Source organism: Ambystoma mexicanum, chromosome 4p, assembly GCF_040938575.1.
Source record: "Ambystoma mexicanum isolate Mex_15411 chromosome 4p, UKY_AmexF1_1, whole genome shotgun sequence".
In the NCBI taxonomy this organism is placed as follows: domain Eukaryota; kingdom Metazoa; phylum Chordata; class Amphibia; order Caudata; family Ambystomatidae; genus Ambystoma; species Ambystoma mexicanum.
The window spans coordinates 510,527,470-510,543,629 of NC_090927.1; the positions used below are offsets into that span (position 1 = coordinate 510,527,470).

Here is a 16,160-nt window from a genome sequence, read left to right on the forward strand (position 1 = left end):
TAACCTAGATGTTGTAAGAACTTTAACATTTTATCTAGAAAGGACCAAATCATTTAGAAAAGCAGATCAGCTCTTTGTTACTTACGGGGGTCCCTCTCCTGACAATCTCGAATACCTCGACTATGCCATCATATTTAACAAACAAGTCAACGCCTTGGGCATCCTCCACAGCCTACACTTGTAAGATGATCGGCGCCTGCAAACAATTCTTGTCCAAAGAAAGCTGCACAATCTTAGCTAGAGCTCTTATCCTCTCCAAGCTGGATTATTGTAACACTTTGCACTTAGGGGCGAGTAAATACATCATTAACAAAATCCAAATTCTGCAAAATAACGCTCTCAGAGCTGCTTTTGGCATATATAGGAGAGAACACATCTCACATTTGAGGAGACTGAACAAGTGGCTTTCTACCAAGGACAAAATATTGCTCAAAACATTATCTCTTACGCATAAATGTATTAAACTAGCAGCCCCTATCTACCTCGCTGAGAGAATCACCAACAAATCTACATCACAACCCACAAGAACAGTCAATTTATCCTGTCTGGTCGTGCCTAGATTTGAACGAAAAAAAGCCAGAGGAAGCAGCTTCCCTGTTATGGCAGCACAAGCATGGAACACCTTACCTCATTCATTGAGAGCTAATCAACCCTTCTTCATGTTCAGGCGTAATACTATAAAATGGCTGGTTACTAACGACTTAACTGGATAGTTCTAACCCGAGACAGTCTAGAGGTTCCCTCCCTCGACTCTACCTAGTAACCCCTCCTGACCACCCTTTCTTCTCCACAATACCTGTCCCTTATGTATATAACTTTGCACCTTATCTTGTATAATTCGCTGTATATCTTGTATATCTATTGTATATTTTGTATAATTCACTGTATATGTTTTATATTTGCTTGCACCGTAACTAAGGTGAAAGTATACCTGTAACCCATTTTCGAAAGGCACCAGGTTACCTCTGGGTTGGGTGCACCATACAAATAAATAAATAAACAAACAAGGCAGCTAAACCTTCCATCGCTAGATGGGTTGTCTCCTGTATCACCAGGGTTTACCCCATGAAAGGGCTTGCGACTCTGTAAGGAGACGTCGGGCTCTGTCCACTAGAGCCAAGGCAGCATCTGTAGCCTTTACAGATGTCTACTATAGGAACATGCCTGGTAAAGAGGCTACCTGGGCTACCCCGCTTGCCTTTTGCAAGCACTATGCTATTTAAACATCTTCTAGAAATTATGCAAAATTGGCGAAGAGGTGCTCCGCACTTGTTTGCTTGAATTCCGTACATGCTGTCTCCTCCACCCTTACTTATTCTAAGGCTTTTTAGTCTGGTCCCAACCAGTTTGGAAGGAGGGAGAGTCAGGACGAAAGAGAAATGAAGAAAAATGTCCTTCGTGGTGATTCAGGTTCTCTTAGTCCAGGCTCTCCCTCCTTCACAACAGCCACCCAGCCATCCCCTACAATAAGCATATACTTAAATTCTCCCGCCATCAGCAGAGCCACAGGAACTGGGTGTGGAATATTGGTGACGTAGGGGTAAGTTGTGGGACCGGTGCGCGCAGGGACTCGCGCGTGACATAGGCCCCACCCATTCAAAGTTCTTAAAGAGACAGCTATCTTTTGCAGTGTTCCCTGAACCTTATGGATCTCCAAACGCTGCTATTTATAGCTCCACTGTTAATCGTGCCTCTTCTACTCTGTCCCCACTATCACCCTTTGAAAGGCAGACCCCCCCCCCCCACCCGTCTGTTCATATACATCTATTTTGGAACTTACCTTATCCTGCAGCTTTTACTCCTTCACTGGTTGTGCTGTCTCTGATGTACATTTGAAGTCTGTTCCTCTCCCTTTTATGTACACCTGACATAGCAGGTACTCCCTCCTGCCCTGTTTTGTTTTTGTCTTATGAAATACATGGGTGCTGTTCACAGCTTCTGACTACTTTACCAGAATCCATTTGCAGATGCATTTTAGTAGCACCTATTGCTACAATTGGCTATTCCTTTTTGTAGTATCCTCAAAGAAATAACGTAGCAGGCAGGCTTGCATGGCAATGAGGCATTCGTTTTCCTGTGAAGTTGTGATCCATTTTAAATTATTAACTCTACAGGTATAACGAAATGGGTTACATCTTGGAAAAAAAATGACTGGAAATTAAGCACTGGTAAACCAGTAATTAACAAGGAGGACTTTGAGAAACTGGATGAGCTCGTCCAGGGTATTGATATCAAATGGGTGAGTATCTAAAATCCATTCAGTCTCAACCACATATCACTGAAAATAAGATGTACTGCTTAAAGTTATTATTGTCTGCAAAGAGTATTTTTATATGGTCTTTTGTACTGCACCACAGATTCCAACACTTCACAGCTACTCGTGTCTTTACATGTAGCATGCTATACTGGGTATTTATTTGTATAGTCCGAAGCAAAATAAGGGCTGTTATAATATCCACAAATTAACTCAATTGGATGTTGCAGGTTAGAATCGAAGCTCCTGATTGCTACACTACCAATCTCTGTGCCATAATTCTGTGGCCCGCTGCTGGCTGACTAGACTGTAATTCTGGATTTGAAACTGAGAAATGTTGATCAGCAGAATACTTGATACAAGCAGAATGTATTTCAAAAATGTTCTTAAACTGAAAGAGTGGTGAATGCCTAAAAAGATATGGAAACATATTGGAAGCAAAACAGGAAGACCTACCTGTCATGGTCTTAAGCAAAAACAAAGAGTGGCAGCTGGAAGGTTTTGAATCCATCATAACCAGGGGCATAGCTCCTGAGAAATCCTCTATACCATCATTTTACAGCCTGCCATGCCATTAGCTATTGCTATTTCTTCTTGTACAGTGCTAACGGCTGAGGCGTCAAAGTTCATGCTCACTGCAATTCAAAACTACTTTAAAAGATAAGACCGTGATGTATAACAATGGCATTTGAAATTACAATACCTTGCACACTAAAAGGTTCAGGTACATAACATGGCCCACATTAATATCCCACATGTTACTCAACATTTGTCATGAGCTATGTTACGATGGTAAAAGGAAGCAACAGTAATCCTATTACAGTCTGTTTTTCAGTTCAGTTGGAGGAATTTTTCCTCCGAAAAAGGAGCTTCGATAGTACTGATTATTTCACCCAAAATCTAAAAACATAATTTGCAGATGCAAAAACATTGGGGGCATCATCAGACCTTCTGCAAAGTGACATTGCTTCACTTTGTTGATCTGATACCAAACCACAAAAATGTTGCCTTTAGATACGTCTTTCTATATGAAAGATACAGGGGACATGCTAGGAGAAAATGCTGAAATGATTTGATCCTATCCCGGCAGTACAGACATTTGTTTGATTCACTGGCATTCTATGTGTACTGTCACTGATAGGATACTGATAGTTTAATGTACAATAGTTTAATGTACAATGAACGCAACAACCTGGGCTTCATAACATCCAAGTATGATTCATATCTCCTACTGCTCTTGTTTTCCCAGTATGTGATCATGGCCGAGAAGGTCAATGCAGTTCTCAAGCAATCATGATCTCTTTTCTGCTATTTTGGCATTTTGCTTAGCATTACCCCCAGTATCAACAGGATGCTGCCAGTGATCACTGTGTACGAACTCGCACAACAATCTTTTGACATGCGAGAACCACCTTCATGACAACTCTGTGCTGTCCAAGAACATATGGAACAGCCTCTCTGAGCCTATAAAGCTCTTATCTACTTCAGTCTCATCCAATATAAAATAGGTGTGAGGGTTGTGATGTCCTTTAAAGCAAGTAGTCCCTTTTCTTCATGGTTTAAGATTGTGGATGCTCCACTTGGAAGCCTAAAATTCTGTTTTAAGAAGCCATTCTTAATTTTCTCAAGCTTGCTTCAATTCAAGTAACCCCAAAGCTTGGCACCATACAATGCATCCTGCCTATTACATTGGGCCTGGTGTACTTCTAAAAGAGGGGACATTGTACCATCCCCATAGTCATAAGATAACTTGGTGATATCCCCACCGTATCTTGAAAGTGTCCTTTCTTTCTTTTTTTTCTTTATTGGTTTACATAAACCTTTAAATATTACTTTCATCACAACATCTCATTTTACACACATTTTATGAAAAACAGTTCATTTTCCTCATGCGTCACATTTCTCAGATAGCGTTTTCAGAAAGTTCCTTATCAATTGTCTCTAAGAGGAATGTTCACGCATAAGTCCATTTTTTGTTTGATTCATTAAAACATTCGTGCCACCAGTCCTCTGCAGTTGATTGTCTATTTTCCATTACAGCTCCCAAGATTTCAGTTCTTTGTGTTGTAAAGCCATTGCAAAACAAGGTTAAATGTTTGATGTTCTTCTCTTGATTATTGCAGAATCTACATTTTGAGCTCTGTTTTGCATACTCTGGCCATCTCACGATCACTTCTTTGGTCTTAAAGTTGTTTGACCTAAAGTTCATCAGTAAGTTTCTTTTTTGTTTGTTTGGGAAAGCTTCCAGATAATTATACAAGGTGTTATGTGATTTCCCTTCTGCTGGTACATTCTTCATAAGCGAATGATTAAGTCTCTGTGTTTCTGTGTTGGCCCAGTCCTGTTCCTATAGTTTTTTTTGACAGCATCTGGTTTGCTGATCAGCGTTTCATTGTCGGTACTTAGATCTTCAAGCATCATTTTGCAGCGTCCTATCCACGCTGACATTACAGAGTTTGATACCTTTTGTGCATGATCGTGTAAGACCTTGAATTGGGGCGCTCCGTTAGGCATAATTATTTTCCGAAAGATTGCCAGTGTGTTCTATGCAATCTTCGCAACGATCGACACTAGGCCAAATTCAAACCGAACAACTGCTGCAGGGATTCCTCTGAAAGTACCAGACACTTTTGTCCAAAAGATGTTCTCTAGAGTATCCCATAGTGCCGCTGGACAACCCAATGCATTTTCCGCACCAAAGATCATTGCTGGCACCACCTTCTGATTGAAGAAATTGATTGTTGGTCTTAGAGAGAATTTTCCACATTTTTTATTGATCACTGCAGCCTGCGCTCCTAGTTGACGGCATTTGGACATCGTTTTTTCAACCCAGATGTTATCATTTATGCTTGGGTTGAGCCACATTCCCAGATATTTAATGTGTAACATCTCTTAAGTGTTCTCCTACCAGTGACCAACAGAACTTTTAACCTTTATTTTTTGTACGATTTCTGCTCAAATCTTGTAAAGTCAATATTACCGATTTGTTTGAGTTGATGTATAGCCCATTTTGTGTGACATATTGTTCTAATGCAAGAAGTTTCCGCTGTAATCCAATAAGAGTTTGGTCCATCAGAACGAGATCAGCTCAGGGAAGAGTCGTATAGTTTAGGATCAAAACCAGCGATGTCCTTGAAGCATTTATCGATATCAGAGATAAACGCATTGAATATTATTTGAGGCAAGGGGGCAGCCCTGTTTTACTCCACAGAATGTTTTTATTGGGGCAGAAAGTGTTCCATTGGAGTCTAATCTTATGCCAATCTCTGTATTGGTATGCAGATCCTTGATTGCCATTAGTAGACTGTCAGGGCAATTCCAAGCCTTTAATTTAGTCCAGAGTATTTCCCTGTCCACGCTATGAAATGCGTGGGACAGGTCTACAAAGGCTAAAAATACTTGTCCTCCTTTTCTGATGGCATCCATTTTGATGAAGTTAATTAATAAGTAGTAAATGTAGGCTGCATCCAACCCCTTTAACAAACCCTTTCGGCCTTGGCCATTTGTTGGTCCCATCTACAGGAGGCTGCAAATCGTACTCCCAAGTAATCATAATAGCTTACTTTTTCAATTTGTTAATTTTCCAGAGCCAGCTTACAAGCAGTTGTTTCCTTCTTTTTGTAAAGGCCATTGATCATGTCTTGTTAATATTTATTGATAACCCTATGTCCTTGCAAAATTCTGAGAAAAATTGCATTTTCAACCCAGAGTGGGTTAAGAAGAAAAGGATAGCATTGTCTGCAAACAATAGGACTGAGAATTTATTTCTGGCCAGGACGGGTGCATCAGTAGGCACATTCACCAATGTACTTATTAGGCCATTCACGAATAACAGAAAAAGGGTTGGTGCTAAAACACACCCTTGACAAACACCCTTTTGCACTTGAATAGGTTCTGTAGTTGCCCCACTAGGCCCCATATGAGAACTGCATAATTTCCCTCATACAGCAGCAATATAGATGACCACAAGGGGGTCGATATGCCATACGTTGTCAAAACTTCCCAGAGCTTGGCACAGTGTACTGTATCAAACGCAGTACATAGATCAACAAACAATGTAAAAATATTCACTTTCTTTAGCTCAACATACTTATCTAATATTAGCTTTAGTCTAACACATTGATCTATCATACTAATCCCATCTCTGAATCCTGCTTGTCAGCGATCTGTGATGTCCAGGGAGGCAGTCCAACTTTACAAATATTTCCCCAGTCGAATAGAGTACCCTTTTTTATATAAAGGAATTATCTCTGCACTGGTCCAAAACCTCTGAGCCATATTCTCCTTGGTTACTGCATTAAATAACACAAGAGTATATGGGGCCCAAAACTGAGCTTCTGATTTAAATAAATCCCCAAGCATTTTCAGGTCCCAGAGCCTTATTCGTCTTCTGTGAGAGAATTGCATCCTTAATTTCAGTAAGAGTGAAGGTTAATGGGGACTGTACGTGTGGGGTTTGTGCCATCATATTAGGACGTAAAAATACTCGTCATTTTCTGTAAAGTTTGTCAAAATGTCTTCCCAGCACGCAGGACTTATACTCACATGAATACTGTTTTCATGGGCTTCATGGCATGCAATGATAAGCTTCCGAAATCTGGCTTTGTCGTTGCTCTTGGCTGCCGTAATTATTTGCTCCCATTGGATAGTCTAGTGTTCCTTCTTTTTCTTCGCTATCACCCTCTTAAATGCAATTGTAGCTTAGCTAAGAACACCACTCCCTACGGTCCAAGTTTTTGACAGCTTCATTCAAATAAAATGTGGCTTCTCTGCAATCTTTATAGTACCAGGGAGTATGTTTAATGACTGCTTTCCTAATGTACTTATTTGGAGCAGTCACATGATCTCTTATGATAGCAGTTATATGGCTGAACGATTTCAAAAACTTCAAGGTCAGCAAAAATGCAATTACCTAACACTCTTCCCAAGGGGTCCAGCAGGTCATTGTATAAGTGGGGTAGGACATAGCCCAGATCTAGATTTGCCCATTTCACAGACCTCCTCGCTTGCCCCACTAAATCAGTTGGCACACTTCTTCCCAAAATGTCATCCTGACGCAATATAGTCCCTCATTTAACCAGTTCTACCACCACTGTTCAATGGTCACTTTCGCTCCATAGGATTACCTCACATTTTACCGCCTAGGCCTGGATATTAATCATAATATAATCAATATGAGTTGCACGCTCCCTCACCACAAAGGTGAGTTTAGCTGGTATATCCCCCCCCCCAGGCTCCTTCCATTATAGGCCCTATAGTTTAAACTGAACCATGTACGCGCAATCTCGAGGGCGAGTTTATTCTGCCGATTTGGTTATTCGATGTCCCAAACTTGGTCCTCAATTTCCAACAAACAGTCCGTTGAGCACAAATCATTAGCAAAAAAGGTTGAGTCTACTTTCTAAATAATGAGGGAGGCTGTTCCAGTGCTTGGCTGCCAGGACGGAGAAAGAGCCGTCAGTGCATCTGGACCATTTGAAATGGTGAACCACTAACAGAGGGGCATGTGACGAAAGTATATTACGACAGAAGAGTACCTCCTTAAAGTTGTTCGATAAATAACCAGGGTCTAGATTATTCAGAGTTTAAGAGTGAGGGACTTGAATCTAATTCTGTTTGCAACAAGATACCAGTGAAGTTTTTTGAGAGCAGGAGGTATGTGGGAATAGTCCCAGAACAGCATGTGCCACGAAAGGTAGCCCAAGTTACAGGGGTAACCCTTAATTATATGGGTACCCTAATCACGCTCACACCAGATTAAAGTTACCCCTTTAGGGAATTAAGAACAAGAGTCTTATCTTGCAAGGATAACACATTTAATCTTTTACAGAAAATGAGGATGGGGCAAAGAACTCTGCTCCCTGAACGGTGTATTCTGTCCCTAACCATTGCCAGCTTCTCCAGACTAGTGCCTGGCAGGGAGCTTAAATACTATTGACTTGGTCACTGGATACTGGCATGGCTCATCCAACACTGTCCTTCCCTTACAAGGGATGCTGCAGTCTTCCTTCTTTCATGGCCGAGTTTCCGTTTAGGAAATACTACTTTGCATATCACTAGCCTATGCAAAAATACACTGTAGCTTCATTTTCCATCATTTTGTTACCCATGAACATTTGTATATAAACACATTTTCCTGTCATGCTCTCCATACTTCACTCATTATAGTCATAATTCTGCATTGTGTGCATTGAGCCTTTAGCCTGCATGGGTTTTTGATGGACAGCAAACAGCTGCTGAGTAACGTGCTGGCCTGCCAGCGCTAGCGAACACCACGGCTATGCCTGTAGTCCTTTTTTTTTAGCACAGGCTGTATTCCTTTTGGCACAGAGCTTACATCTGTTGTGCATTGAGAAAAACTAAATAGAATTTAACATTTTTACAAATGTATTCAGCTAATAGTTATTTACACCTTACAGGGAAACCTGTGCTGGCAAGATGGACAGGTTGGTAAAATGTGTGCTATTTAAACCCCCACCAAAAGCGTAAAAAACAGGCTTGCTCGATGCTTCTCACCTGTGTGTTTTATGCATGGCACCGAGCGGCAAAGGGCGAAAAGATTTGCATCCTCTGATGCGTGACATAAGGTTCCTCTTGAGCAGGTAGGCGCCTGAAGTCATCACGAAACACACAGGCCAGGAGGGCAGCCATATTAAATTCTGGCGAGCCCCACAGGGCAACGACAGTTGAAGTACCGTTGGGGGCCCAGCGATCAGCTGTGAGGCGAAATGTTTTGCCCTGACGGCGGGAATGGGCAGCATCAGAAGTGAACCAGGCCACAGCGGGAGGTGCAGGAGGGTGGAGCAGGAGGCTCTGAGAACACTGTGTCGGGCACTGCAAGCCCAATCGGAGGATAGAGTGGGCAGCTGAGGTGATCCTGTGGGGTCCTGATAAAGAGTATGACCTTGGCGGCACACCGGAGGTGCCCTCTCATTGCGTGCCTCACAGGCTGGGCAGGACTGTGGCCCACAAGAAAGGGGAGCTCGCAGGCGGCTGCTTTGGCACATGAAGGGAGCTGGTTTGAGGAATTCCGCACTTAGGGGTGAGGCGCCTGGCACCCTGGCACGGAAGGCCCAAGATTAGTGAGGTGGTGCAGGGAGCTCAGAGCGATGTGCGGGGTCAGTAACGTGAGGCAGACAACTGCCTGAGTTTTTCTCAAGATTAGACATTTTACTAAAGAAAAAGTTGGCAAATAAATCCTTGATATTCCTACTCTAACAGGGAATTCCCTACCTATTTTAAAAGCTAAGGGAATAACTCCTAACATAGACAAACTGGCCCTTACACTAAACAACAAAACATTCCAAGGAAATCATAAAGAACATAACATAAAGAACAGTATTTAACCAGTATGTTGGATGACCTTCACCTGTCCTGGGTAAATCCCTTACCCAGGATTTTCCAAAGTCAGTTCTTCAATTGTTTTCAAAAGGAAAGAAAAGTCTTAAACTAGTTCTTGTGAGTTCCAAGACAACACAAAAGTTCATCAAACAAAAATCCACTGGTAACACGTCTTCAGCTTTCAGTTGAAAAGACCCCCTTCCAATTTCAGTCAAGAAGATAGCACCAATGGTAATGCTGGATATCTTCTTTCCAAGATTAATTGACACAGTTCAAAGATAAGGTTAACAACTTCTACAACTTTACAATGTATTACTCTGCAGTACATTTGGTATAATTGTCAGGATGCTTCTCTTTGGGTTGCTGCTTTCCTTTTGACAACCACCCTTCTGCTACTGTTACTGAGGGAGCAGTCTCCTTTATTCCACAGTATGCTACTACTTCAATGTGACATCCACTGACAGTGTATACACCACCGCAGTTCAGGTACCTCTTCTTCTTCTACAACTTTGACACTTCGACCTCTACAGGTAGGCAAGGCACTCTTCTTTTCTATACTCCAAGAAATGTCTGCTTTACTGTCACAAGTATAACCCGCCTCTGCTCTAAGACTGAATTTCTCTCAACTTCAGCAGTCTTCATCGCAGATTATCTTCTTCTGCATGACTCTCTTACAAGCACCCAGCTCTCTTCTTCGGCTTTGTTCACACCTTCTTGGTGCCAGTAACTACCCTGAAGCTGTAATGCCACTTTTCCAGCTTTGGGTAACAATGCCACACTTGTTTCATAGGACAATGGACGTTTAACAGCCTCGTAGATCAGGTGGATAGATCTTAATAGGAATGGTTTCACTGTTGAAAGGGTTTGCCTCTTGGATTGGCTAATGCTTGTTCTTCTAGTCAGTACTACTACTTCTGGACTCAAGAATAAGTGTTCCGAATACCACAAAGTTCAGTCTTCAAAGGAAAAACAGATTTAAGCACACAAGACCAATCTTTAAGATGGATTTCTAACCTTAAAGAGATGCAAGTGATTGTATTGCTAGTAATATCACGGAGACGGTTTCAGATACCTTTCTGGAAATAAAACTGGCCACACGCGACCTTTCTTTGATGTTGCAATTACTTATAACACTTGTGGAAGTCAATGTTAATTTTTGGGAATTGGTTTCAATAGGCGTTCTCTTTTAATGAGAGACACGTGACCACTCGGGCAACAATAAACTGCTCAACAATGAAAATAGGCTTTTCATCCTACGCAAACACTACTGCTCTCACTAATAGTGTCTGTGTGTTACATTTCCATTATTAAAAGGAATTTCCACAACTATGAACAATTAATACTCGCTTTTGAACTTACGCAAGTTACTTCTGAGCTGTTAACAGTTACCGGCAAGGCTTGCTGAGTGAACCTGAATGCCAAGCTTCATTCATCGGCTCCATGAACACTGCGGTTGCGGACTGCTTCACTTTCCCGACTTCAACTGATATGATATTTATAACGCGCTTAATACCCAGGGGTTTCTAAGCGCGGACCCCCGTTATAAGTAACCTATCATACCAGTCAGGCCTCTGGCCCTATATTTCTTCCAGCACGCCCTGCTATGCAAGGCCAGAAACAGTTGGGAGACTCACAGTGGCTCATGCGCACACAGCTGCCCTGATTATACACAGGAAGGCACTACTCTGTTGTGACTGCCTTCCGTGCTACACCCTCCAATTTATTTAGTGCTCCTTACAATCTCATGATGGGAAAAGTACAAGGAATGCAGCTCACTTCAAGCCAGCCCCCGCAATACAGCCAGACATCTCGAGGTAAAGTTGGCTTGCCAGATGAGCATAACATGTCGATCGACACAAAAGAAGCTGGAAGTTACATAACAATGTCAAAATAATACTGGTTTATGCAGGTTATGGAAAGCAGACTCTTTTCACGCTCCTGAATTCCCACATAGATGCAGATAGGCATCTGTAGGCCATCCCCTGAGGGTTCGCGGTTCAGGCTGGACAGCCTGAGAAACTCTTGGGTCGCGTCTTCACATTCATATGTCAGGTTAGAGGTCAGAGATTCAGATGAGATCAAGCGGAAAGAGGGTGCTCGACTTTTTACGGCATGTCAGGTCTGTGATGGCAAAGGCACTGCACTTTATTACAATCAGTATGCTGATCAGTACCAAGAGTATTAATACAATTTGCATAAGCAGTTGCCTAATCCAACCACCCATGTTGGGCAGTAAGTGATCCGACCAGTTTAAGTTGCTTTTATTTGGGGGGGTTGCCACCTTTGCCACAGACCCAAAGATTCTGCTCTGGGCCATAATGCAGGCAACATCACTTTCTATGTGGCCCTGCCCATCCACTAGGAAACTGCAGGCAGTGTTTAGAACTCCACTTTGCGAGGCAAACAGATAATCAAAGGCCATATGCTTCTGGACGGTTGGAGGTCAAATGATCGAATTTTTTTTTCTCACATTTTTTTTTGGGGGGGTCCCCCAACCCACTTTTTTTTGTTAAAAACAACTTTTTTCCCCTAAACGAAAACCTAAAAAAATATATATAACTAAAAAAAACAAATTCGATCATTTGACCTGTCGACCAAATTGTGTCGACCTTTTGACTGTCGACCCTTTGTCTGTCAACCATTTGACTAGACAGCTTTCTGGACCATGTATGGATATATACTTGTACCTTCCACTGCAAGGCCTGGGTCACATCTGCTGTAGGATTAGCAAAGATCTCCAGTGAGGCTGACATATTGATCAGCACACTATCATGTTCCAAATGTGCCCATATAGGGGAAGCATACATGGAATAGGGTCTCATTCTAGTTAGGGAGGATGGCCAGATGATTTTCCACCATTCCGCCAGGACCTGGCTGGGGTGTGACAGTGGTGTCAGGAGTGAGCACATATGAATACGTCTTTACTATGCCTGCAGTGTATGTGGCGTCCAATGTAGAGGCAACTTCTTGTAAGCAGCTAGTCTGCATAGCCGGTAAAATAAAGGGTGGGATAAGAATTACAGGAAGATACTCCCCATCGCCAAAGCAACGGGCACAAAGCCATGAAAGTCACAGATTTACAGAACATAGTCAGTAGCGTTGCTAACCATGCCCAGGGAGAATACATATAACCCTCTACCCAGGGGTAATGTTTTGAGACCCTCACTTCTTATCAGCATAATTGCATATGGCACCATTAGGCAATAACCTAGGAAGTGGTCAGATGCCGGTTGACATAGATTAGGGTCTGGATGCAAGGTGAGTAATATCCCACCGGGCAAGATTTGATAGAAGTAGTTTAGTTTTGAGTTCCTACATGGGCGGCGCCAGTACAAATCCTTATAAGCGCTTGCTGAGTTGACTGTGTATTGATAGGTTTAGTCCACGCAAGTAGTAGGGATCTCATCATGTTTTTTTAATTATCTTTTAAGAATTAATCACCAAAAGTGCCAACACGTGTTTCGACCATCTGGAGGTCTTTATCAAGGCTACAATCATTCATAGGTGTTACATTATGATTTTAGATTTTTGAACATCATGGCAAAAACATCATCGTGAAAAGTGCAATGTGATAGGTGATTAATGCAATGGGTGAGACCATTGTAATTGGTTACAATGATTAGAGTGGGGTGCAATTCAATGTACAAAGTGTCACATTATTGGTTATTCAAGACATAATGATTACATGTTCAATTTACAAGTGTTAGGTTACATCATAAATGATTAGATGGCCAGAGCAGATTTGGGGTTGGGGGGGTGGGAGAGAAGGTAGCACAAGGGAGAAAGAAAGAGAACAAGTTGGTTAGATGCGTTGCTGCGTGTGGTCCGATAGCATGATTCAAAGAACTGGGCACGGTGGTAGATGGTCATGCTCACCTAGAACATTAGGTGTCTGTTGAGTGGAGATGCTAGAGGGGCCAAGGATCCTGGGGCAGTATTGAGACCTGCTTCGGTGAATCTGGGGAAGTAGTTATGGAAGGGTTGGATTGCTTGAACAGAGGAAAAAATCAGTCATAGTCAGTAGTGCGTGATAGTATCCTGCTGGTTCCCTATGCGCCTGGGGCGAATCATTGACCATGTAAGGGATGGGAGTAATGGTCTTTCAATGTGACTCTGTGCTGATATCCTGATTGTTGGGTGTAAAAGTCTAATTGCGGCATGAGTGAGCCAAATGACTAGAGATATGCCTCAGGGACTGAGTTAACCCTGATGGTTAGTTCAGAAGTCAGGTTGGTAAGTGGATACCCAGGTGCCAAGTCGCTGGAAAACCATACCTTGGCTGAATTATGTGATGGGTATCCGAGGGTTCAACCGCAACAGTAGGCTGGTGCAAGTGCAGTGAGTTTCATTAGTAATGCATGGGGCTTGCAAGTGTGCGCAACGTAAGTAAAACATGGTGCAAGACACCTGGAAGTTTACTTCGAGGTTCAATGGAGGTCTGGATATATGTTTGGTGAAAGTGCATCAGATTGCACGTGTAAACCTGAGTTAACATGAGAGGGTGAAGCGGATGCTTCTTGTGCCAGTGAGCTAAATAGACGTGAACCTAGTGTTATGAACGGGCATCTAGTTAGACTAGGAAGAAGTGGCAAAGGTTGAATTGCAACCTGATATAAGGAACGGGCGTGGCGTGCGGTTAATAGTTCCGGGAGCCAGGCTCAGTTTGCAGGCATTGCTACGTTGTGACAATGGGCAAACGACCTTCGGGCCGAGGTCGTGAGCTGGTTGGGCTGAGGGTCGCTCAGTGAAGGCGCATGAGATGGTACATGTGTGCCTGGGTTAGCTAGAGAAGTTGAAGCGGTTGCGGCGTTTGGGCGCTACTAGAGCCCAAGTCAAAAGCGGGGTGCTGGGTTACAAAAGAGACGGGCAGGGGTACAGACATTGTGAAGGCAGTTTGTTTAAAAATGACAGCAAATTAAAAACGTTCCTCCCTAGTCCCGCTTACTCTAATGAAAAGGTGCTTTTCAACACACAAATTCTGCCGGTCGATCGTGCGGTACTGGATTCAGAAGTGCGTTGGGTGAAGTGCTCATTTATTGGCTCGGGTGCCAGCCCCCAGATAAGTTGAAGCATTAGAAACCCCTATTTAAGGGACGTGTCACGTGTCCTTCGAATGAGGGCAGTTACGTGGATATGGAGAGGTTCAGATGCCTGGACCGGATTAGTCTATTGGCGTGCCCTTGAGGAAGTAGGTGTGTCCCTCTTCTTAGCGATTACCCGAGTCCCTGTTAAAGTGGAGGAATCGAGCATTAGTCCCAAGTAGAGTGCTATACGAACACCGCACTATGGCAAGCTAGTGCGTGTGAATGGATGACATAATTTGATGGTCGAGGTTGGTAAGGACATGCATGCACTAAAATGGGGGTTGGGGGAGTGACTTAAAGTGCATCTGTCAGAGAATTGCTAAGTGTGCAGTCAAAATCAATTGGATGGCAAGTAATGAGGGGGTTATTCCCGATGGTGGAAGAAATTGTGTGGGTCCTATATCTGAATGGTTGGTGTGATCGGAGAGGGTGCGGTGCGCCCCTCCTGGTAGGATGGGATGTCATGGTATTCAATGGTAAGGAAGGGGGGAGTAATGTGGTGTCCAGGGCTGGCTGGGTGGATAGTAGGATAAGACTAAGGGCAGTACAGGGCTGAACATGGTGTCTAATCAGTCTGTGATGTCAAAAGATGTTACGTCAAGGGATGTTGCCTAAAGGTCAATTACCAAGATGGGGGGGCAATTTCAGAGGGTGAATGGACTGGCGGTGTGCGGGGTGTAGACTGTAAAAGGGGTGGGGGGGATCCCCAGGTGAAAGGGTAAGGGCCAAGGGCTGTTGGCCCCATAAGCAGTATTCAATGGGGCTGTAAAGAGGAGCATCCAGTGAGTGGGGTGCTTGGTATGGTCTATTAGGTTTCATAGTAGTATTGTTGCCATCACAAAGAGGAGCACACTCTGTGGTGGTTACCCTCAGAGATATAGTTCTCCGGGCTGGTGTTTCTCATTGGCCTCTAATGCCTGTAGCCCAGGGCAGTCCAAATATGTGGGGATCTGCCGGGGTGAGCTAAGAGGGGCAATCCTTGCTGGTGATGTCGATTTGTGCACACCTAGCAGTTCCACAGAAGCCGACAGAAGAGAAGTGGAAGCGGAGGCCCAAGCTGATGGGAGTGGAGTGCAGGTCAGGAAGGTTTCAGCCCTGCAATTTCGAGCTCTGGATCGGGAGTGCCCGTATACAAAGCTTACAGTTTGGGCATAGGCCCTTTGGGCAGAAATGACGCTCATCAATGACAAAAATCTAATATTTACTTCCAACCGGAGGAAGGCCGGGAAAGTACTAGCTCCAACTTTCCTATCATCAAAGGGAACGTTAACTTGGACGGGCTGTTCTGGAAGTTTTACTGACTGGGACCTCGAACAATTCCTGTAACAATGTCTTTGCTGGTCCAGGGAACAGCACACAGGAGTGTGAAGGAAAAATCTACTCGGTTCCCAGCCGTCCCCATCCCAGCAAATTCCGTCCCCTGAATGGACACTGATGGAGCATATCTGTCCCGTAGCGTACCTTGTGGCATTGAGGGCAAT

General features: G+C 43.4%; 1 protein-coding gene across 1 annotated transcript in view; it reads left to right on the forward strand.

Moving 5' to 3' along the window:
• The window catches only part of LOC138453321 (ribonuclease H1-like), a 971,047-nt gene that overhangs the window by 791,877 nt on the left and 163,010 nt on the right, over positions 1-16,160 (forward strand). Inside the window, exon 7 of the mRNA XM_069606029.1 lies at positions 2,115-2,239. Coding sequence (XP_069462130.1) covers positions 2,115-2,239 — 125 coding nt within the window. The remainder of the gene's footprint in view (positions 1-2,114; positions 2,240-16,160) is intronic.